Source organism: Colias eurytheme, chromosome 15, assembly GCF_061535395.1.
Source record: "Colias eurytheme isolate Ceu_HAF_F1 chromosome 15, ilColEury1 Martin Lab GWU primary, whole genome shotgun sequence".
NCBI lineage: Eukaryota > Metazoa > Arthropoda > Insecta > Lepidoptera > Pieridae > Colias > Colias eurytheme.
Genome location: NC_142994.1, coordinates 3,326,871 through 3,351,983, shown reverse-complemented (window position 1 = coordinate 3,351,983; position 25,113 = coordinate 3,326,871). Strand labels below are relative to the sequence as shown.

Here is a 25,113-nt window from a genome sequence, read left to right as displayed (position 1 = left end):
AAGTATCGGTATTACGAATTACGATCGGCCTTTTGTAAAAGTGAAATATAAAATGTGTAAAGAACTAGTTTACAACTTTCACATATTTATTCAACACGTAAGGCAGGAGAATTTCTTCGTCCATAGTTCCTTACACATATCTATACTAATATTATAAAGCTGAAGAGTTTATTTGTTTGAACGCACTAATCTCATGATCCGATCCGATGGTCCGATTTGAAAAATCCTTTCGGTGTTAGATAGCTCATTCGTCGAGGAAGGCTATAGGCTATATATTATGTATCATCACGCTAAGACCGACAGGAGCGGAGCCACGCGGGTGAAACCGCGGAGCGCAGCTTGTTATATGATATGTCTATTCATATTTAAGATCATCTTTAGATACTGTTAGAACTTAGAGTATCATAAGTAGCAAAAGATTAGATATATCTATCCTAAATAGTAAAATATATAGTAGTTAATTTTACATTAAAACTAGTTAAAATAATAAGTTCATCCTTACCGTAAGTAGACGCTTCCCACTTCCCAGTAGTCTTAATCGTTTGAACCCCCCCTGTATACTAAATCATTTTGTTTGTTCGGTCGTCTCACTCAGAAACTTTATTTATTTTATCAATTTGATGTAAAAATAATAAATTACTTATGTTAATCATTCTGATAAAATAAGGTTCCGTAAGATATCTCATTTACATTTTTGTAAATCTCTGCAATACAGATTTCAGTCATATTTTTCGTAACGAGTTTATTTATATTAATCGTAAAATGACAAGTAGTATTAACTACTTCTTTTTTTATCCATTAATTTAATAGACCCATATCCATAGGGGTTATGCTGTATGACCTATGACGAAGGGTATGACATAAAAATTTAAATATGATAAAAACGGATTCCTTATTCGGGATGTCATCAACATTCGTAGGTACCTATTGATATAATCCTCCACTGTTTTAACTGGGTGTCGATCCCAGGAACTCTCTATTCTTTTATTCAACGTTATTTGAGAAATAAAGTTTTCAAGTGTGTATTGAACTTTCCATATGTACAATAATTATAGTAGGTAGGAATTGAACCTTGTCAGGATAACCTAGTTTTTTGTCAATATATTGTGTCACTATATTTTATGTAGGGTCAACCGGGGCAAATGCAACTAAAAAATAACAAGTTTCAAGTTTGATCGGTTGCAGTTATCTCCTTTTATATTTGGTCATTTATTTGACCCATTTAGTGATTTTTGTATTTATTCAAGATTATTTTCAACCAATCAAGCAATACAGTAGTCTTATAAATAACTGGTAGTGAGAATATTTCCTAAAATTGGTAGAAAAAGTTACATTAACCCCTAGTCGGGGGTAAATGCAACTAACTGCCATAGCTCTTCTTCTATTTCATATAAAACAACGAATATAGAATATATTTATGAGATTTCATGTTATTCATAGGATTTTGAACTGGATTACCGTGTAGCAAGAACGAGTTTTCAGGAAAAATCTTATTTTTCTGATTGTGGGGCAAATGCAACTATTTGTTAGAGAATTAGTGTGGGGAATGCAAAAAACTTATTCATCGATATATTTTTATCATATATATATAAAGCTACACTACCACTGACTCACTGACTGACATCGCTTTTCTCGGAAACTAAGTGGAAAGTGGGGGGGATTTTGACGTGATCGTGTAGAGGTGTGCTGAGAGACCAGAGGAAAAATATAGCGATCTTGATCATCTTCGAATACCGAGTGGACCCCTGGAGGTGCGCAAAAACGGTGCCACCTGGGGGGGGGGTGTCTGAACAAAAAATGCTCAGAACTGGTGGCGATTACCAGGGGAGGTGGAAAAATGGGGATTTTCGCGAAAACAAGATGGCCGCCGTACTTTGCCAAAATCGCCATTTATGAATCCTTACGTCTCAAATTTGGCACACGTGCTCTGTTCGAGCCGGCGAATCGATCGGTGCCCCGTTCGAGTGGCTCCGGGCCCCCGTTTCCGACTTTCATACATTGGAAAATCCAACTGCCCGCGGAAACGGTGCGAGTAGGGTGGGGGGTGTCGGAACTAAAAATGATCACCACCCTGGGACGCTACCAGGGAGCCATAGTGGGTCGCTCGATTTTGGAATTTTTCCATTTTTGGCGCAAACATAAAAACGTAAATTTAGACAAGGTGGCGCAACGGAGAAACACACCAATGATGCATTCATACTCGCCCAGCTCCCAGGATATCCAGAAAAATCCGAAATTTTGAACTTTCTCACAACCCGCGGAGACGGTCAACGGCCCGCGTAAACGGTAGCAGCTGCATCTGGGGTGCTCGAACCAAACTTGGAGTAGACCTCGAGCAATTACCACAGATAGTGAAAAAAATTCAAAATGGCGGAAAAAATGGCCGCCGCCATACAAATGCTAAAATGGCCATCGCTGGTCCGATCGCGCTGAAACTTGGCACAGGGGCTTTAATCGAGCTGCACATTAAGTTGGCATACTCATAATCGAGTTTTCACCGCTGGTTTCCGAGTTTCATACAACGCGAAATTCGACGGCTCTCCGAAACGGCGCCAGATAGGTGGGAGGTGTAGAACTAAAAAATGATCAGAAACATGGGGCGCTACCAGGGCAATCGAGAAATTTCAAATTGGACGCCATTTTTTTTTTCAAAAATGGCCAATTTTTCAAAGCAAGATGGTGGCGCCGGTTACTTTACGATTGTTCTGAAATTTGACTTTTGTGCTTTAATCGGCCAGATTTACAATACTGCATACTCAGAATTTCTTTCCGACCCCCGGTTTCCATTTTCCATACATCACGAAATTCAACGGCTCTCTGAACCGGTGGCAGGTAGGTCGGGGTCGCCGAAGTAAAAAATGCTTCTAAACCTGGTCCGCTTCCAGGCATATAAAATTTTTTGGTAAAAAGCGAAATTTTTTTTTTCGAAAATTTTGTATGGAAATTTCCATAGTAGGAAGGGTAATTGAATAGCAACGGCAAAAGACGGCGCCGCGTGCTGCTTGCTGCCCGCGCACCGCGCAACCTCGAAGGTCGACAGCCTCCCGGAGTAGAAAATATTTATTAACTTTCGAACTACCGCACGAGCCAAGCGAGCGAAGCGAGCGAATCACGGCAGCGGCTGGCGTAAATATTCAAATAGGTAGCGAGGAGCGAAGCGACGAGCGAGTTACGTTAACTTTTGAACTACTGCACTAGCCAAGCGAGCGAAGCGAGCAAGTCACGTCAGCGGCCGGCGTAAATATTCAAAGAAGTAGCGAGGAGCGAAGCGACGAGCGAGATAGGTTAACGTTTGAACTACTGCACTAGCCAAGCGAGCGAAGCGAGCAAGTCACGTCAGCGGCCGGCGTAAATATTCAAAGAAATAGCGAGGAGCGAAGCGACGAGCCAGTTAGGTTAACTTTTGAACTACCGCACTAGCCAAGCGAGCGAAGCGAGCAAGTCACGTCAGCGGCTGGCGTAAATACTCAAAGAAGTAGCGAGGAGCGAAGCGACGAGCGAGTTAGGTTAACTTTTGAAATACCGCACTAGCCAAGCGAGCGAAGCGAGCCAGTCACGTCAGCGGCCGGCGTAAATATTCAAAGAAGTAGCGAGGAGCGAAGCGACGAGCGAATTAGGTTAACTTTTAAACTACTGCACTAGCCAAGCGAGCGAAGCGAGCAAGTCACGTCCGCGGCCGGCGTAAATATTCAAAGAAGTAGCGAGGAGCGAAGCGACGAGCGAGTTAGGTTAACTTTTGAACTACCGCACTAGCCAAGCGAGCGAAGCGAGCCAGTCACGTCATCGGCCGGCGTAAATATTCAAAGAAGTAGCGAGGAGCGAAGCGACGAGCGAGTTAGGTTAACTTTTGAACTACCGCACTAGCCAAGCGAGCGAAGCGAGCAATTCACGTCAGCGGCCGGCGTAAATATTCAAATAGGTAGCGAGGAGCGAAGCGACGAGCGTGTTAAGTAAACTCTTTAACAGTTTATTATGAAAAATGAAATGTCACTGCCCGCTATCGATTAGATACCTCAAAATGATGAAATTCGGGGATCACGTTTCAAGAATTTAACCAATATTTGAATAAGTAATTTATAAACAGTTTCGACTGACTGTAGAATCGCTGTTAGCAGATGTAACAAATGGACAGGAAATTCAAATGCATTTTCAAATGACTGAAGATTTCTGCCCTGGGATGAGCCGCGAGCTGCTTGCAGCTCGCGCACCACGCACCCTCGAAGGTAGACAGCCCTCCGGAATAGAAAATATTTGAATGGGAAATTTATAAGCACTTCCGATTGACTGTGGAATCGCTGTTAGCAGATATTAACAAATTGACGGGGAATTTTTATGCATTTTCAACTGACTGAAGATTTCTGTCCTGGGATGCTTCGCGGGCTGCTTGCAGCCCGCGCACCACGCACCCTCGAAGGTGGGCAGCCTCTCGAAGTGGAAAATACTTGAATGGAGAATTTATAAGCATTACCGATTGACTGTAGAATCGCTGTTAGCAGATGTAACAAATGGACAGGAAATTCGAATGCATTTTCAAATGACTGCCCTATTGCTTCAACCCAGAGGCAAAAGAGGCTCGCGGGCTGCTTGCAGCCCGCGCACCACGCACCCTCGAAGGTCGACAGCATTTCAAAATAGAAAATATTTGAATTGGGAATTTATAAGCACTTCCGATCGACTATGGAATCGCTGTTGGCAAATAATAACAAATTGACGGGGCATTTTGATGCATTTTCAAATGACTGCCCTATTGCTTCAACCCAGGGGCAAAAGGGGCTCGCGGGCTGCTTGCAGCCCGCGCACAACGCACCAGCTAGTTATTCTATATATATATACAATAACGTTATCTATACAATAACGTTGCGATCGTAGATGGCGCCGCATTATTTAGAGGAAAAACTCATGTACCTACTTTGATTTACCACTATAAATCGCAACAAAAAAAAAATAACAGTGTACTACCTACTAAGTCAATTTTAGTTTTTGGTCAGAACAAATAATATTCTTTGTGTTAAATATTGTTAAAAACGTAAACCAAACAAAATACGTTTATTAGTTAATCAACCGTTTACTAAAAATTACTTGAACAATCACAGAACTATCCTACCTATCGTTTTTAGTTACTTATATTCTTTAACCACGCTTTATCTAATTTGAATTTTACTTATGAACCCGTCTCTGGGTATAATATCGAAGAAATAATCGATGGTTCTTCTTTAATTAATCATAAAGAAAATATATTTTGACTACCAAGAAGGATACATAATAAAAATATCGACACTGTCACATCACTAGTGTTTTTAGTTTCATACAAAAATATAAGGGGCTATTGTAACTAACCTCACAGTTGCAATAACCCCACAGTGAAATTTTCATGAGGCAATTGTAACTGCATCAATAACACAAAATAGAGTCAACTAACGCACTAAAAATATAGATGAAATATGCTTAACGGCTTGTGATAATCGTGTCCAATCAAAAACACCTGCAAAAAATCACTCCTAAACAATTTTTTTGTCTGCAAAACTCGACACCTGTTTTTACGCACACCAACTTCAAAATAGCGGTTTGACACAATGGCCTATCAATCAAATAGTTTTCATCGTAGGGGCACCATCTATTACTTGTAAGATTTATTAGTCGTTGAGCTATTGAATCATAGGTGGCGATTTATTACAACAACTCTAATAAATTAGTTATGATAACTAGTTGCCATAGCCCCATAGTTGCATTTGCCCCGGTTGACCCTATGTAAATATCAAGGAAAAATAAATACTTCGCATCATATCATTATTACTTACTCTATCGCTTTTTCTGTGATAATCTAATTGAATCAATTATCAATATAAATTATGGATAATTACATATTAATAAAAAGATAAAGTTTTGGCTATCAAATAGAGGACAAGGGTCCATTAGTTTGAATATTGTTGTTATTTTGATATAAGATAACTACGTTCTATGTGTACTTAAATCTTTTTATTATTATTGCGTCATATCTCTTCGCATGTGCTACTAATCAGCCAAAGGTTTTCTCAAAAGTAATCATCGGTGCGAGAATATTATCTTAATCTTAATACTATTATAAAGGCGAAAGTTTGTAAGGATGTATGGATGTATGGATGTTTGTTACTCTTTTACGTTATAACTGCTGAACCGATTACAATGAAATTTAGCACACATATAGAGGGTAACTTGGATTAACACATAGGATAGGTTTTATCCCGGAAATCCCACGGGAACGGGAACTATGCAGGATTTCCTTTGAAAACGCGGGCGAAGCCGCGGGCGGAAATCTAGTTTTAAAATAAGGAAGGAAAATATTCAATAACAACTCTTTAGTATGGTATAGCAGATATAATAAAGAGTGTGTGTGCCAGGCACATGTGTCAGAAGTGAAACTTCTTTGACAAGATTCAAAGATACCAATATTAGGTACTTCAAGACGTGACGGTATTGCCATGAAAATTTTATTCTCAACGCGCCCAAAGAAGTTTCACTTCAATAAATAAATTAATCTGTAGCCATGCAGCAGTTCCCAGGAAAAGGTAATTTCAAATAATAACACATAATTTTTAAGAAGACAATATAATTAAATTTTCATACAAATCTTTAACGTAATATTATATTTAAAATACTGTACACTTGTCTAATAGTTTTGCAGGTAATCATTTGCCGATTATATGAGAAGGAGGGATTCGAAGAATGTCAAAAGAAACTCAAATTCTTCTACACTAAAACTAACACAAATGATTCACCCCAAACCTATAGACTATAAAATATTTTTCATATTGATATGGCAGATTGTCGATATGAAAGACTTTTGTAGAAGCAAACAATACACTTAGAACGCTACAACCGAAAGAAATGCACTAAATTATATTTACAAGTTACACTATAATATTATCTACCTCCGACGTCACTTATCGCGTCGCTAAAAGCAAAAGAGACATAATCTCGTTTGAGTACATAAGAAAAATCACAACAATACAGATATCTTTCGCTCTCGGAAACTAAAGGCGACGAAGCAAATGAAAAATTAAGTTCCGCTTAAGTACTAACTCTTACTTTCCGAACGACCATCGCCATATTAGAAAAAAAACTCCGTCCTTAATCTATTCACTTTACAATTTATCTAATATAAATCTATGAAATAAATACAAAAAAATCTCTTATTGTTTATCTAACAATATTTACCTATCGTGTCTCCAACTAAAATCTATGTAATGCACAGTTACCGATGTTAAACTTAAGAGCGCTTACGACGCCATTTTTAAAATATTTGACTAAAAGAGAGATCAAATCATTGCCACGTATTTATGTATGGAGAGGGTCGACGAACGACGTGCGTTTGTACTTTAGACGTTGAAATATTATCAAACACACAAAGAAACAGTTCATAGTTGATATTCCCAAAAATTGGTAATAATTTTGCAAGAAAGAAATGTGCTGGTATAATATTATAGCTACTGCAACGCCATCTGGCCAACTTTGCATGACGATATTTCAAAAACTTGTAAATAAGTAGCAATTATTATGTACGAATTAATTTCAAATAATTTCCAAGGGCAATCATTTTTAATACCAAAACCAGGCGTTTTATATATAGCTCAGAGTTTACAAAACGATTTAACTAATAGAATATTTTATAAATTATATAGACGAATCGTAAGAAATACTATCTAGCTGCCAAATGTTAATCTTATTGTCATATAATTTTTGCTTGAAGAATACGATATGCTCGTGAGTTTAAGGTAATCAGAAAATACTTTATTCTCTATATAAGCTACACTGTACACGTTATAGAAATGATATTTATTATTTATATGTTACAGTAATCGTGTTAACATTTGAACACTTTAAGTTTCTTTATGTACATGTTACAAACAATGGCAAAAACTGCTGTGGCAAAATCGATAAAATAATTTAAAAAATTCAATTCATTTATAAAATTAAATATAATCGTTGACATAAAATTGATAAAACTTTAAAACAGATACGATAGACGTGAAATAAAAATACATATAGTAAATAAATTTAGTTTTAAGTAGCATAGCAAAAGCAACAAAACTGCACCATTAGCGAAAATGTAATGTAAAATGTAAAAAGTAAAAAATTCTCTTTAGACATTTCCTTATCCCTACACTTATCCGAACTATGCATGATTCACAATTTCTACACTATGTTTTAATGTCTTCACTAATATTCTTATTTTAGTGAAAATATTAAAAACGCTCAAGTAATTTATGTTAATGTAACATAATTATTAGAGGCACTGTGTGTATTCATTTATAATCTTTATTAGTATTATGATTTTATTTTACATGCGTCTAATCCCTTAGAAATATTAAGATTTATTAAAACAAAGGACAAATGAGAACTTTTAAAAGAATCATAGAGTATAGAAAAGTAGGCTCGTCCACACGGCGCGGACAAAGTTAAACTATACGATATTAAAATTGAGCTATACATAAAAATTTCGTTTACAAAAATACTTGTAGCATTACTTTCAGATCACATTTTTGCTATTAAGGTTCGTTAATATAAGAATAACGAACGATTTCACCTACTTTCATTTAAAATCATAATATAATTGGAACAGGCCAATATTTATATACAATCTCCTTGAAGCGTTATTATAATTTGTAAATAACGAGTATATCCGATCTTAAAACTGCTGGAAGCTTTGATTTTCAAATTATATTCGAAATATATTTTGCACAAACAAAAATATTGCACTAAACAAAAAAAAAGTCACAATTTGTAAAAAATACACTTGAAAAGTCATTATTGCGAATCTGTTGCTATGTAACGAACGTACACAGACAATAAAAAAAAAATATAAATAATAATGTCACAGATTGCATCGCACCAGTCGATACAGTTGCAAAAAGAGTCACAAATCCGAATCACTATGCAATATTTTTCACAAATCAAATCCCAGAAACTGTAACAGACGAAAAACGCGACGTTTTTTTAGGAAAAACAGTACAAATAACATCCGAGTGGTTAATTCAGTCTTTAACCAGCCTGTAGATGTGGTGTTGTGCGCCGTGCTCGCTGTTCGATACTTCGAATACAAACGCCGCGCAGAGTAAAGTTTCTTGTGTGTCTCTGTTTGATACCACCTGGAAATAAATAAATATTGTTAGAATGTCAATTTATTTGATTATTTATTTATAGTAATTGTATTATAAAGTATAAAAGTTTGCTAGATTGGAGGACTGACTTTTTTGGAAAGAGTATTGGATCGTATCAATTTTGATTTGCAGGTACCGGTCACAAGTTGCACATTTTAGTTTTTTGGAAGAAAGAAATATTTTTTGATCGATTGATGTGGAAATTGTTTGAGCCAAAATCATGTTTTACTGCGTATAACTCAGAAACGGTAGGATATAGGAAAAAATGATTCAGGTACAACTTGTAGATAATTTTATGGCCTTTCAACTTTTCCTTGAAAGTTTTTCTCTAACATGTACCGTTTTTGAGATTTAAGCGAAAAATGAAAAAATGGACCCATTCCCCCCCTCCCCCCACTCCGGGGCTCCTCCTAGTGGCCCGGGGTTTTAGTATGTTTATTACCTAGGGACTCTTGACATGTTTCCGAAGAAACATCTTACGTTACTAACTCACGCACTCTAGACCCCCCCTGGAGGGACTCATTCAATGGACTAGCAGTATAGTAAAGTTCTCGAGCACGCTGTTCATCATATACTTCTCAGGCAAATGTTTCAGTTTGTGTATGAAGTTGACCATATACTCGCACATGGGCAGCCTCTGTATGCGCAGTTTTCTTCTATTATTTATTTAAAGATGCAACTAACCTGCAGTATAGTAAAATTCTCGAGCACGCTATTTATCATATACTTCTCGGGCAAATGTTTCAGTTTGTGTATGAAGTTGACTATATACTCGCACATAGGCGAACTCTGTATACGAAGTTTAAGCACTATTTCAAGATAGTACAACTAACCTGCAGTATAGTAAAGTTCTCGAGCACGCTGTTCATCATATATTTCTCGGGCAAATGTTTCAGTTTGTGTATGAAGTTGACCATATACTCGCACATGGGCGACCTCTGTATGCGATATACGAAGCGACCGCCCTCAAAGCGCGCGTATTCCGTTTCAACTTTTTCCACAACTTGTTTGCCGAACGAACACACTTTTGTGCTACACGTTATGGTCATGTTTTCGTTGCTCTCGTATCTGGAATTTGAAAATTGTATTAAAATACATGTATGGTTAACAATAGTGTCAATAATCAATCTTCAAAAAAGGTTAGAGCCTAGACCAATCAGCAAATATTAAATTAATTTTTCATTTCATAGCTATACTTAATATTATAAAGCTGAAGAGTTGCTTTGTTTGAACGTGCTTATATCAGGAACTATGAACACGAACAAGAGTGAAGCCACGTGGGTGAAACCGCGAAGCGCAGCTAGTGTATAATATTGCTTTAAGTTTAAACGAATGAAACAATTATGAGGAAAATGGTATGTCCAAGAAGATATATCTATATCACAGCTCTATAGTCCATCTTAGGACATAAAACAAACACACTTTCACATTTACAATACAAGTAACAAAAATAAATTACTCACACACTAGTGACCCCATAGAAAGCTGCGGGATCGTCCAAGTTATTAGTGTTCAGGTCCGCCCAAAACTTGACAAGGAAGAATGCGTTCCGCGGACCTTTCTCATATAACTCCTTGAGACCTCCCTTCTTTTCTGGGAACTTGTCGTTTATCTGTTGTACGTCTACTGACTGAAATAAAATAAAAAAAAAACTTGAATAAAAACATTTGTTATCTCTACATAGTTATTTCATTGCAATTTTTATGTTAAATTGTTTTTGGTGTCCTGAAATTAAGAATAGTAAACAACTTTGATTACATCATAAAACTAGTAATTTCAGCAGATATTATATGATTCTAGAGATTCTGATTCTCATTCTGATTAATTATTATTTATCGTAGCCCATACTTTCACTCATTTGGCTATTTTAACTATTGTTTAAAGCAACTATTCGATAAGAATCCTTAATAAAATCTTATGTTATAACATATATTATGTTCAACAGAAAATGACTTACCTCTAATAAAGGATCCGCGTATGTGACAGTACCACCTATATGTACGAAAAGATGCTGCGCCGGCGCCGTACTCGGTGGATACTAGAAAATAAACCATTATATAAATATTAATAAAACGATATTTTTTTACAACACACACAATAAATCATACATAAAATATATATAAAACTCAAAGGTGACTGATAGTGATCTATCAACGCACAGCCCAAACCACTGGACGTATCGGGCTGAAATTTGGCATGCAGGTAGATGTTAGGACGTAGGCATCCGCTAAGAAAGGATTTCCCGAAATTCTTGCGGGAACGGGGAAAAACGGGGATGCACGTACAAAGTCGTGGGTGGAAGCTAGTCATACATAAAATACTTTTGTGGGGGCATAAAAACTGTAATAAGTAGATGAAAGTTAACCTTTTGGTGAATAAGGTAAGTGCTAGTATTCTAATGTAGACATAACTTAAACTTTTTAGTCAAATAAGCATTCTCGAGGCACCTATAAAACATATTTGTGTACAGAGATTATTTGAATATCTTTCTATGTCCGAGAATTTTAACACAAGGAAAATTCTATTGCGTGCATATTATGTTCATTGCACACCAAATATAGTACATATTTTCAATGTCAGGAATTTTTCTAACGATTCAAACATTAAGTACTACATCTTAGTTCTGGGAAATTTTGTATATGATTATGTTATCTTATATTGTAGATGTGTACAGCGTAACCAATGTTAACTAAAACTAAAAAATCCAGTTTGTTGCTATTTGCTTAATGAGAGTGACATTTTAGGGTGGGTTTTTTCAAACTTGTGGAGATTCTACGTTTTTCTCCTTTCTTTTCCTCCTGCTTATTAATTAACTATTAGTATAGCTATGTTTAGTAACTGTCTCTTAGGATGTGCTTTTTACAAAATATAAATAAAAAGTAAAAACGTTAGGAACTCACCGTGTCCGGGTCTCTAGGGTGTTCTACGAAAGCGGAGAACTCCACGAGTCGCAGCTTGTGTGTCGCGATCGCGCGGCCCTCCCAGGGAGGAGGGGGGGCTACGTCTGTACCGCCCCCCACCACACCGCCAACCGGGACACCCTTGTAGCCCGCGCCCGGGAAAGGTTTCACACTGGAAGTGAACGATTTTTGGTTATTTTACTTCATATATACATATACATATAATGTTTTTCATTATAATTTAAATTACACATTGTAAACCACGTTACGTATTTATAAATTGACATTTAATTTAACATTTAATTCTTATAGATCTTAAAAAATATTTTTAGTGATTTTATCTAGTAAATTTTTAATCTAATTCAAGCAAGACTGGTATATAGAAAGTATTGCACACAATACGCTAGTAGCAAAGGATCAAACCAGAATAGTACAGTTACGTACACAACAGGTTCCTAAAATAGCACTCCTAGAAACCCTTAAGAAGCTCTAACTATGGCAGTTTTATTGCCGCTATTTCTCATATACCACGGGAAAAAATATTAGACTACAGGCCCGTGTTGAAAAAATTATGGGTCATTTGACCCACCACCTGACCTATCTAGAATGATATAAGAGCATAAAATAATAAGATTCAGCACTATGACGTCACTTGTCAGCTGTCCACCTGAGTGCAGATGAGAATTCGAAGGTTCAGGTAGAGATTTTCTCCCCTTGTCTCCATGATTTTTGTACGGCGTTGCGGAATAATTGATTAAAAGTAGTATAGAAATAGTATGACACAGATGCCGTACAAAATCAAATGACCAAATTTACCCCGGCAACTGTCGAAAAATAAAAATAAATTCCGACTTTGTGGACCACCATTTTTGTACGGCATCTGTGTCATACTATTTCTATACTGCTTTTAAGCTATTATTCCGCAACGCCGTACAAAAATCATGGAGACAAGGGGAGAAAATCTCTACCTGAACTTTCGAATTCTCACCTGCACTCAGGTGGACAGCTTACGAGTGACGTCATAGTGCTGAATCTTATTATTTTATGCTCTTATATCATTCTAGATAGGTCAGGTGGTGGGTCAAATGACCCATAATTTTTTCAACATGGGCCTGTAGTCTATATAACGGATCGTGTTTTAATGATTTTCGATAATTACTTGGCAATAAATAAAATGTAGTGTGACTAGTTCTTCAAACTGGCAGATGATACCGATCTTAATCATGTTGTACTGTATTTTAAGTACTGTTTTTTATAATTTTTGCACATTTTAATTTATGTTCGTACACAGTGTGGCCCGCGACTGAATTCACAGTCAGTCAGTCAGTTAGCAAAAACTATAATATTATGGATAATAAACTCTGAACAAGTGTGGTTTATTGGTTATAAGGACATGATGACAATATTAGTAAAATTCAAGTATCGATGAATTTATCGCAATGTGTATGGAGTCCTTTTTTTGACCTAGAACATAATAAAAGTTTAGTATGAAAGCACGATCAAGAGAAATGAAAACACTATCAAAAACTAGACGTATTTTTACAGCTTATGTGTTCATCTGGTACATGATCTACAAAACTGCCAAATATGTTTAAAATTCGTTCAGTGATTTTTGTATGATTTAGTAACAAACATCCATCCACCCTACCTATTTTTACATTAATAGGGCTTATAAAATAGGATGAAAATAAAATACTTACTCTTGTGACGTGCCAGCTTGTAGACCAGGCTGCCAGAATTGCTGAAAAACAAAAACAAACGATGTTATAGGTACACTCATACAGGCATAAATTATACAATATGTTTACAAGTTAGCAAATTGACTATATTTTCTTAAGCGTAAACATATTAGAAGATTGATTGATATTCCTTATATGTGATTTTTGTTAAAAAGCAGATGGAAACGTATTAATGTAAGATATAAGTGAGGAAGTTTTTGCTTTTGCTGTTTACACTCTGTTTAATGAGGAAGCTGGCAATTATCACTCATTTTCAACAGCTTTGTTTTTTGAAGCCTTTTATATAGAATGTACGTTTTGTACATATAAAGTGTTATAATAAATCTATTTAAATAGACTTTATTAATTATTGGATATGAATAAAGTTCATGGTATTTTATTGTCTATATTTTGTGAGTGTATCTCATAAGGTTCAGAAGATAGAGCAATATTTTGCACTAAATGTGTAAAAGTGTCAATAAACATTATTATTTTTTTTTGATCCGTCCGAAATTTGTACCTAGTCGTTACATTATAACTTAAAATTTACATTATTACCTCTTATAACCATTGCTAATGTATTTTTAATAAGTTAAGTAAAACATCATCTCTAGGTAGTATATTGAATCTATCTAAAAATATACACTCTGTTTATACCGTGTTATCAGAAATTTATTAATGATCAAATGAAAGGCTTCTAGTTAATTCAACTCGATAAAGCTTTGTAAGTGGCGTCGTAGAAACCTGCATTATTTGTGCAACGCAACACATACAATATTAACTCTACATAACGTCGTATCTAGAGGGTAAGATTTAGACAAATTACACGAAACTAAGTTAAATTATAAATAAAGCCAATCGATGTTATTTCAGTTTATCCTCATTTGCGTGCATGGCGGCATGCCTAGATAGAAGCAACACAAAAAAGGCTATTTTGGTGTGAATTAACACAAAGGCATGCCTTGAAAAATGTACCGTGTGATGGTACGCCGGGTGAGGCAAACCCGCCACTATTTGAGCGCTAGATAGTGTGCTCATTGACTGCATCGCCTTCTCTTTCATCACACCACCGTCCTAGATTATTTATCACGTTTTAAATGTCTTGCTACATATTAAATTACTAAAAGATTTTGTAATTTTTTTCGATACTAATCACAAGTGGGTACTACAGAGTACAGACACTAGACGTAGAGCCTAGAGATATTTTATACGAGGTGTTAATTGGCATGAACTTACCACTTTAAGCTTGGCCTGTATTTCTCGAAGTTTCCGCCTAGCTAAAACCTGTATGTGTGAAGATACTTGTTTCCTTGTGCGCGTTTTCCCCGTCCTTAATTTTATATATCTTGCTATAAGTTCGTTTCTTCCTGTAATTTAGAGAGAATTAATTTAGCAACTTGAAAGTTTCCGTTGAAAGGTTTCGGGAAATTTAAACAAAATGTGTTAAATTATTATGACATTGTGTTATAAATATCTAAACAGTTTATTATAAAAACACAATATTTGAGATAAAACGCCAATTGCTATAGTCCGCGAAATATTTAGCATAGCCGATACAGCAACGCGCAATGCTATGCCCGCGTAGCACCAGCCCAAATCGTTATGAAACAATTTTCAAAATATTTTGAATAACTATTTTCAATTATTGAAACTGCAGTCGAACAGGAATGCGGGGTCGATTGGCAGAGGGCGAAATTTACTCTAACAAATTGATTTCTGGTTATTCCATTTTAGAAACAACCATATTTTATAATAACGTTGTTCGTAGAAATTATTCTGTGTATGTGTATTGTTTCAATTTACAGATAAATGTGTTATACGATATTTTATACATAATATTTTTTTCTGATAAATCACGTGTACACAGCATTTTTGGCATATAGTCATTTCCTAGTATTTAGTGATAAACTGGAATTATAAAAAAAATAGGCCTCCCTTTCATAAAACCCAATAAATCATCATTACAGCTATTTCTTCATTTATATAACAAATTGTTAAACAGTCTGGCCATATGAACGTGGACAATAAAGTATTAATTTGTGGACGCCGTGTACAGAAGTGTGGGACAGGCCAAAGTAAATTGAAATCTCATTGAATTCGGGGAATGCGACGCCGGAGCGACGGCTGGTGCGAATTTAATTAACCCCTTGGCTGCTCGTTGAGGCAAACGTGCGTATAGATATACCTAGTTTATTATCTCTCGTTATTTCATAGCCAACTCTTGATGGTTCCAAATTTGTCACCTTTGTTTAAGACTTGCGAGCGTATTGAACATAAGTTGCAAGTGCTGAGCTGTTGCCTTATTTAATGGCATTATCATTTCAAAGTGGTAAATGTTAAAAATACGTAATGACGTTTCAAAAGTGCTTCTAGAAGAAGTCTAATTGAATAAATAAATGTTTGAGTTTGAGTTTGAAAGATGCTGTAGGAAGTATCAAGAATGGTTTCATGATGATTGAGTGTTTGTAGTTCGACATTAAAGAGATCATTTCACTTAAATAATTATGTAATAGACACCATTATGGTAAGACGTACGTTTGAGTTGGAGGGATTTTCATTTAATGTTCATATCATAAAAATGAAGTTCTGCTCTTTACACGTGATTGGGTCACAAACATCTGAAACTTCATAATATAGTTCGATCATATTATATAGTGTCGTACATATTAGTTTTAATAAGCTCCGTTATATAGGTAGATAATATTTTTCAATAACGTACATTATTCGTGTACATTATTTTATTATTTCAATTTACATTTATAGTCCTATCAATAGACTATGTAATTTATAACAGCTTACTGAACTTCAACAGTAACATCCGCCTTAACCCACGGCAACATTCTTGAAGTTTCAACTTTTAAGTATCGAAACTTCGTCTCTTATATTTCCGAAAGCGCTCCACCCATTACGCGCTTTCACAGCGGGTGACGTTTAAAATTAGGTGACCACTCGACAAATCGGGTGTTAACACGAATAAACACCGTGTGTCACTCCTACATGCACGCAGCGAGCGTCCCCGCGAATCCAGCATTAAGAGTGCTTTCACCCGAAACGTCGCATGCATCTATAAATAGGCCGGTGCAGAGGATCAAGTCGGAACGTTTCTATTCCGCTGCGAATAGAAAAACAAGTGATCATTATTTATTGGTTTGTTAGATGGCTAATTTGGTCGAGTGCCAGCGCGCGGCCACGCTCTCGCGCACCTCTCGCGGAGGAAATTGTGCGTGCATCGGCGTGCAGCTGCCGCTTATGAATATTCAGTATTTTCATCGCGCCGCTACGAGTGAATCACCCTCGTAATTTATCAATGAGCACACGCTCTCCAATAATTAAAACGCAATATTGAATTTTTTATTCAATGAACTAGGGTTGCGTATCGATCGCTCACCTATAATTTATTCTATAACGGAGAAGTTATCGAAGATCCATCAGAAACACATTAACGTCCTATCTATCAGCCGTGACCTTTTAAAAGCTTTACGCGAATATATTTCTGGCATAACGTTCAGTGTATTATGTTTCTTCAACAACATGCTTGTTGAATGTAACTATGTAAACTGTAAACTTTGGTAAAGAGACAAAAGATGTGTTTCAGTATAAAAATATATAAATATTGAAAGTTGTTGGTATTTAAACTTAAACTCTGAATAGATTTTTTATTAATTTAATAATGCAATGTGCATAATTTTAATTAATCCTGTCATTGCGTACAAAAGGAGCGGTTGTGCGTTTATGACATGCTCTTGTAGAACCGGTATTTGAAAATGGATAAAACTTATTCGACTCGCAATTCATATGAATACAATTGAATTGGATTAATTGTTCGCATTGATAGTGTAAAAACAAAGAAATAAATGTTTACGCGAGACAGGCGCCGGGCCAGAATTTCACGCTGACCCAAACGGAAGATATGCGAGTCAAATCCTTAAAGGGTTGAGTTGAGACGGTTCTAAGGAGGATTTCTCGGGAGACAATCGGGAGTTATGCCCGAGGACGGGCGGGGCGCTAAACAACGGGCGCGGAGCCCGCCCCTTCTTTATATTTTCTTACTGCGTTCGCCGCCTAGCGGCCGGGCCCCTTACACGCTCGCTCGCTCACTAATTGCGCATTCTTCGCATAGTTTAGCCCTCCCGGCGAACCCTCCGGCCCCCCGGACCACGTGAAGCCGTGCGCCGACGAAACTTTCATACTGCCAGGATATTGAGCGGTTTTGAATGTCTTAACTCACGAACGTGCTTGCAGCTTGCACGCTTTGTAAGCAAACAGTTTGCAACAACTCGCCGCAACATTTCGGCCGCTTAACTACGGCTCACGTGCATCTCCCGGTCATACATACACGGTAACGATATATTTCGGCAACTATTTCCCTTGTTCCAACTTGGAGCTGTATCAAACGTTTGACTGAACTTCAATAATTACTCGGATAGGGCGGAATTTTCTTTTAAATTAGACCGATATTAAAAATACATAGAAGCGTGAAAACTCAAAGGTATCATTGCACTTACTTATAAAAATTTAATTAATTATTAAATATGCACCGCAGTGTTAAATGCCACAATGTTTAAGTACAGGAAAGTAACCAAAGTGGAAACTTGTAACATATTTTTCTCGTTTAACCTAGTTCGATGAAGTTGAGGGCAGATTTCACTGAAGTGTCGGAGGAACTTAGTAACTTTTCATGAGTGAACTTTTATAATATACAATATGTACACAATCGTTCTCTGTAAACAACTTTCATGAAAGTGCTTCTTTTTCACACTTGTAGGGAAATATGTTATATTTAAAACTTACTACTCTATTTAATTTAGTTTATTAGTCAATATAGCATATTAGTTTTTTTAATGTTTAAATAATTTTGAAAGAATGATTAGCTTTTATAAAAATATGAGTATCTTTGCAAATATATGATGCATCATTAGGCTTTTAAAACCTTTAATCCTCACACCAAAGCACTTTATATGTTTATTTATAGAAATAATTATAGCATTAAAAGTTCGTTGTAGAGCAGATGCAATTAATGTCTCTATTATTAAGCCAAAGTGACACTAATTAAACATTTTCTACGAATAGCAGACTGGCCAGCAAAAGTAAACAATAAACAAACAAATAAAAAAAAGCGTTTTCGCGTTCAAAAATCCTTATTAACTGACACAATTGGTAATTTCTTATAATATGAAAAACAAAATAATCTTTATATTGTGCTCTGAGCTTTTGACTTTGGCACTTCATCACGCGATACTCGTCCCCCCTCGAAAAGCTTCGTGAAAGTTTTATTTTCACAATATTAAGTGGCATATGACCCTCTTCAAGGCATCACATCCCTTTACGCAAAATATAGAGCAGTTCAGGTTGAACACGACAGACAAACAGATAAAAATTGAAGAAGGAACTCAAACTTTTTATTTATAATATTTTAATGGATGGTAAAAAGAAATATACATTTCTCTCTAGCAATATATGTAAGTATGCCGCATTGAAAGTTTCAAAGGTAGAGTTAGTAGAAATATCTAAACGGTTTACCAAAGGTGATAAATTCGTTCGTAGCATTCAATTCAAAGCTTAATGTCTACGCAAAGCCAGAGACCAATCCTGAGATTCATTCTATTCAATATTCCAACGCTACAAGAAATTTCACTTACATATTGATGGGTTGTCTTACACAAGGACCTTAGGATTAATACTGTAATGCCATAATACGATCCTTTTCTATCGGCATTAACTTTGTTTTAGTACCATAGGTACATCTAGCAATTATATGTAAAAATATACAAACAGTGTATAATTTGAATCCAATAACGGTTCTCAATTTATGTTGCAAATCAAACAATACAATCAGACAATAGGTGTTCATTTGCGTGACGCTATAAATATAATATCATGTATGGATTGTATTCTTTCGTAATATTCGCATGAACTGTAAAAATATGATCAAAATGCAAAAAAAAAATACATTCATCATGTAGTTCACTATCATATTGTAAATTTTTCCCCGCACGCAAATATCACAAAAATAAAAACAAAATTTTGTAGGGTAGTGCATAACTTCATTTTACGACAGTTATCACTACCAGCACCGATAATCAAAGTTTAATGCAATTATCACTACCAGAAGCGAAAATCAATATGCCATAGAATTGTAAACAGTTAACATGTGTCACGAGTAGTGAAGACGACTCAGATTGAGGGTGGCTAGATGAAGTCGGGCCAGCACGTCCGCGACTAATGTGCTCATATATTGTCTGGAGCAGAGTGTCCGCAATTATGTACAGCGTATATGGCCTTGAGGATATTGCGGGTACTCCGTGGACAAGATTAAAATCGAATTTCGTGTACGTAATGGGAGTGCGAAAACAGATGTTTGTATGTGGTAGATTGGCAATTGACATCGTCATATGATAAAATGTAATGATGTACCTCTTAGGGGAATGGATCCGAGTATAATTTCGTTTGGGTTGACTTATTGAAACTTTTCCAGTTAAAAAAGAATAATTCATAATCATATGATTTCCTCTAAGACATTTTAACATAAACAATACTCCCTTTTTCCTGGTTGGAAGCAGGCTAACAAATAAACATTCACAATTAACATACGAGCACACTTTGTGCACACGCACTCAAGCCGATCTCTCCAGTTGACACACGCCACGTTTCAGTCCCAACAATAGCGCATCAAATTCATACCGTACGCATATTCTTTACTCGATTATATTTAAATTACATTACACAATTATTTCCGCTAGGGTGATAAGATTCAAATGGCGCATTTCTTTCCGTCTATTAAATCACTTGAGGTGGACACATTGCTGCGGTGGATTTGTTTAGCAATTCCATCTGGAGGCCGGTCCTTTAATTAAAAGCGGGATATATAATGCTCGGGCTTGACACGAACTTAATGTGCGTCCGGCGAAATGGTGGCCTTTAATTGTCTACGTCAATTACACCCAAACGCACGTAATAAGTGCTGAGGGAGGAATTACGCTTTTATTTTAAGGCAAGTTAATGTGTCTTCGGCTTTATTTTAAAAGACATACCTTCTTTATTTACATTGCGGGATCATGGAATATGTGGCCACGTTATAAATGAGAAATGGGTCCGTCTGACACCACGCTATTAAATTTTAATATGTCTCTTCATTGGATTGAAACGTTTAAAATTCATCGTTTATTTTTATCACAATTATTGAACCATCAATTATAGATACAGAACATAATACGCTTCATTATGTTTGATTAAAATACTTTAGAAAATAGCAATAGAGAAAAACGCGCATATTAAATATGGTATTTATCTTAATCACTAATCAGTCATTTGTGTTTACGCAAAGCATTTGAAGAAAAAATTGTGAAACATTTATCCCATGAGAACAATTTTTTGATTTGCGATTGTATGAATATTAAAATTGTTTCTCATCTAATAACAGTAAAAGCCTGTAATCCGACACACTTAGACTTTCGCAACATATTCATTATGTTAGAAGAGGGATCGTTACAGTATAGTCTACACTCTACAGACAGTACAGACTACAGGTTAATACACTTAGATTTACTAGGGTCAGCTAAGCCTTCAGCCATCCTCTACTACTGAGCTTCATATAGATCAGAAAGGCTGTTTATTATAGAATAAATATACTATATTTAGATATCCATGGTATATCTGATCTTACAACATCAATATAAACATATTGAAAAGGGTAACTTGGCAAAGTTATTATTTGATGAATAGCCTCAACGATAAGTACTAAAAGAGTGATAGAGTATAGAAATATCCTATCAATCGATCAGTTAGTTTAATATTATCTATAAAATAACGCTTAAAGACCTGACTTGCAAGATGCAGCAGTTGCTGAAATTCAGAACGAACATCTATCAAATACTTTAAGACCTCGGAAAATTAACCTCATCTGTTTTACAAATTAAAAACCATTTCCATTCTAGTCCACCATGAATTAAGTACACAAATGATGACTGTTGAACATAAAAAAGATTTGTCCCGGTTATTAATTCGCTCCAGGGAATATGCAGCGATCGTCACGTCGACATAACGAGCATCCGCACTTAGTGTTGTAACGTGAAAAAATTCCACTGCTCCCTGTTAAGATTCTTTCAGCAATTAACTGATTCGACGGAGGAATTAGGGTGCGACAGAAAGGTTTAAGTAAATATAGATAGTCTTGTAATAAACACAATTTAAGACGGTGTAGGTCTCTACTCTCTCGTGAGCTTTGCCGTATGTAGGTACATTTACTTAGTCGGCGGTTGTCGAAAATTTCGAAGTGAATTTTTCACATATACCTAAGACAGAGTTTAGAAATTCATATCACAAATGATCGACCAATTATGAAATTTCAGAATATTTGATGCAATGTCACATGAAACAGCTAGTTCAGGTCATAAAAGAGGACAATTCATTGATAAAATGTATTTGTAGAGAATATTAAAAATTTCAGTTATCTAAAAAGTACGAAAATGTTTAGCGCGTGGGAGGTCAGCTACTGGAAATAAAATAGAGACTTCACCTATAATATTAAAAAATAATTTGGAAAATCCAAAAGTGCACGCCTCATAATTTTTTTTTAATAAATATTTATTAATTATTATTTTTGTTTATTTAATAACAATTAAACCACATCGAATCAGACCCTGAAAAATGAAAGGGTTCTATTCCTGAGCATACTCAAGCGTAAGAGAAAAAAAAAGACTCGATTAGTAAAGTATTTCGGTCGCTATCGTGTTAACAAGAAAAAGGATCCGCACATACAGACACACGGACGTCCAAGACAGAACTTTTTTAAACTGTTTTTTAACTAGTTTAAATAACAAAAATGACATCAAAAATATCATGAACGTTAAAAATAGTGTTTTTTCTTAATATGTGTGTGTATGTATTATCTTACAAGTGCAATGTATGATACATAAATGCATTTTAAGTTTGAAAAATCAGATGTTTTGCGCGAAGCGACAGTAGTACCCACCTCAACGCTTCGCTTATGAGGCGTGCAATATAACTAAATTCATATCATACTACATATTTATGCTATTTATGCATTTATACTTATTTTATTATACTTTTTCCTTGTTCCCGTATTTTTTTAATAAATAGGTGCAAGATAATAATTCCGGATACTTAAAATGCATCTATGACCGATAATTCTTTTTATATGCTCTCTATTTTGAAAGGAGACGAAAAATAATTCTAATTATTGTTGACAATTATCGAAGCCTCAACATGCAATTATTTAAGGATTTAGGATATCAATGAATGAGCCCTTTGGCTTATCAATTTGTATCAAAAACATAAGTGTGCCAACGCCAAATAGTTCCCGAAAGAACGAGCGAGCCAATTAGTCGCAAATCCGTCTGCAAACGCGGGTAGTTTTTCGCCAAGTCAGCGGATAGTGGAACAAAGCGTCTTCACTTGACTTCCCCGAAACGGAGACAGTCCGATCTCGAGATAATAATTGTCGGTGTGTTCCGTGGAATCCTATTGCGCAAACGGCTTTGTCGGCATCAATACCTTTTGTCTCGTCACTCGTGCCGTACCCATTGTTCCGTTTAGAAACAACCTTGATATCGACTCATAATTCAATCAAAATCTCATGTTCGCAAATTGAGATTTGCACGCGGCGAGATTGGTGACTGCGCGCGAAGAAACACACATTTATTTAACTGTATACAATTTATTTTTAATTGGCTCATTAGTGAATTCAGAATTTAAGTCCTTGATGCGTCAAAATAATAAAAAATTCAACTAGTGCTAGCATTGCACGTGCTTAATTCAATTCTAAATATTATATTTTTGGGCGATGAGCAAAGTTATTGCGCCAGTTCTGCATTACAAAGGCATTTAAAATTAATCCTTTAAACACATAACACATGATAAACCATTATTTTATTTTTTTGAAATCTATTTAAGAAGCCGATGAAAATTATGAATCTTTACCGCTGCTATTTATCGGACAGAAAAAAAACATAGCATTTTAAGCTTCGTAAAGTACCTGTAATTATGGGTCAGGGCAAAATTTTCATAACTTGGTATTCAATAGACTCAGATAGTAAATACAGATAAGCATTTTGCTCATTTAACAAATTTTCTTTAATTCCATACACACTTAGGTGACTTCTGTAAAATGCAGAGTTTCTGAACCACATCGACTGAACGATAAAGACGCTGTTAAGGTTCTTACCGTAATTGTCATTTATAGACGCAAATATGGCACAAACAAGAACAAGTTATCACCCTGGCTTTCAACGTATTATACTTAAATCCGCCTTTCGCCAAAATAGTGCAAATTTTCTTCACTTGAACGTGAAACCCTCACTAAGCAGGATCAAAGCGGGTCCTCTAGCATGCTCGAACTCACCGTACATCTTGCCCTCGTCGGAGAGGATGATCTTCCGTCTCCCGCATGGAGGGTATATCGCCAGCGCCTCTTGGAAGCTCTGCTCGATGTCCGGACTCCATACTCCCTCCGCGTCCGCCGCCGACATATCCTGCGAACGGGACTATGTGAAACATGGACCGTTAAATGAATATCCAAATGCATCTGTGATGATTTAAGGTATCCATGTGGTCAAGTTTTTATTGAATAGTTTTAAGCAGAAGAATAAACGTATGGAAAGCTGGGTACTGGTTGGATTTAGAAAAATTGTTATAAAATCTCAAGAATGATTGCAAAAATCATTGTTTTCAAGTAATAGATATTAAAAGCCGCATGAAGAGAAACATAATTTTACTTGGCAAAATGCTTTTAATTTACATCAACTATGCTCAGCAAGGAAGGCAAGCTAACCTTATAAACAATAATAATCTGACCGCCATTTTTCTGTCCTAATTTGTTTGTCTGAAGACATCTTCAAAGTGTATCAGATGTGTTAAAACTTAAACTCTAATATTGAAAGAATACTATCATAAAACTACTCATAACGATAAATCATGAAAACTCAAATGGTTATGTAAAACAAACATACTTCATGTCAATTTTTTATCATTAGTAAGAAGTAAAAGGAAAATTCACATTATTGGAAAAAATCAATACAAATCAAGTATTACGAAATTCAAATTCCAAATTCCTAACATTTTAATCAGTGCAATGCGCACAAGATTACATTGTTGAATCATTTGTAAGAGCGATTTTGTAATTTCGATCTATTCGCATTTTGTTTCCTTTCGAAACCTTGAACTTAACCAGTTGGCTCGAGAACTAGTATTCTCATGCAAATCGAACGCAAATTGGCAGCTGTTAAGCTTTATTGATTTTTACAAATTAATTGTTGTATTTACTTGATATATGAATGTTATTTGCATTCGATTAACCAAATGGGGTCTAATAGAGGGTATTAAGATTATGTATTGTGTAAG

The 25,113-nt window shown here is 35.8% G+C and overlaps 1 protein-coding gene across 5 annotated transcripts in view; it reads right to left on the bottom strand.

Moving 5' to 3' along the window:
* Positions 1–8,107: 8,107 nt before the first annotated feature.
* The window catches only part of sd (TEA domain transcription factor 1 homolog scalloped), a 66,978-nt gene continuing 49,972 nt past the window's right edge, over positions 8,108–25,113 (bottom strand). For 4 of the 5 annotated variants that reach the window (XM_090109881.1, XM_090109883.1, XM_090109882.1 and 1 more), the window contains 8 exons: positions 24,116–24,245; positions 14,992–15,122; positions 13,738–13,778; positions 12,038–12,209; positions 11,095–11,175; positions 10,601–10,767; positions 9,971–10,205; positions 8,108–9,125 (listed from right to left, as the gene is read on the bottom strand). In XM_090109881.1, the coding sequence (XP_089966007.1) occupies positions 9,012–9,125; positions 9,971–10,205; positions 10,601–10,767; positions 11,095–11,175; positions 12,038–12,209; positions 13,738–13,778; positions 14,992–15,122; positions 24,116–24,245 (1,071 nt within the window). In that variant the 3' untranslated portion in view covers positions 8,108–9,011. Of the gene's footprint in view, positions 9,126–9,970; positions 10,206–10,600; positions 10,768–11,094; positions 11,176–12,037; positions 12,210–13,737; positions 13,779–14,730; positions 14,830–14,991; positions 15,123–24,115; positions 24,246–25,113 lie in introns of all 5 variants that reach the window. The other variant, XM_090109884.1, reaches the window with a different exon arrangement.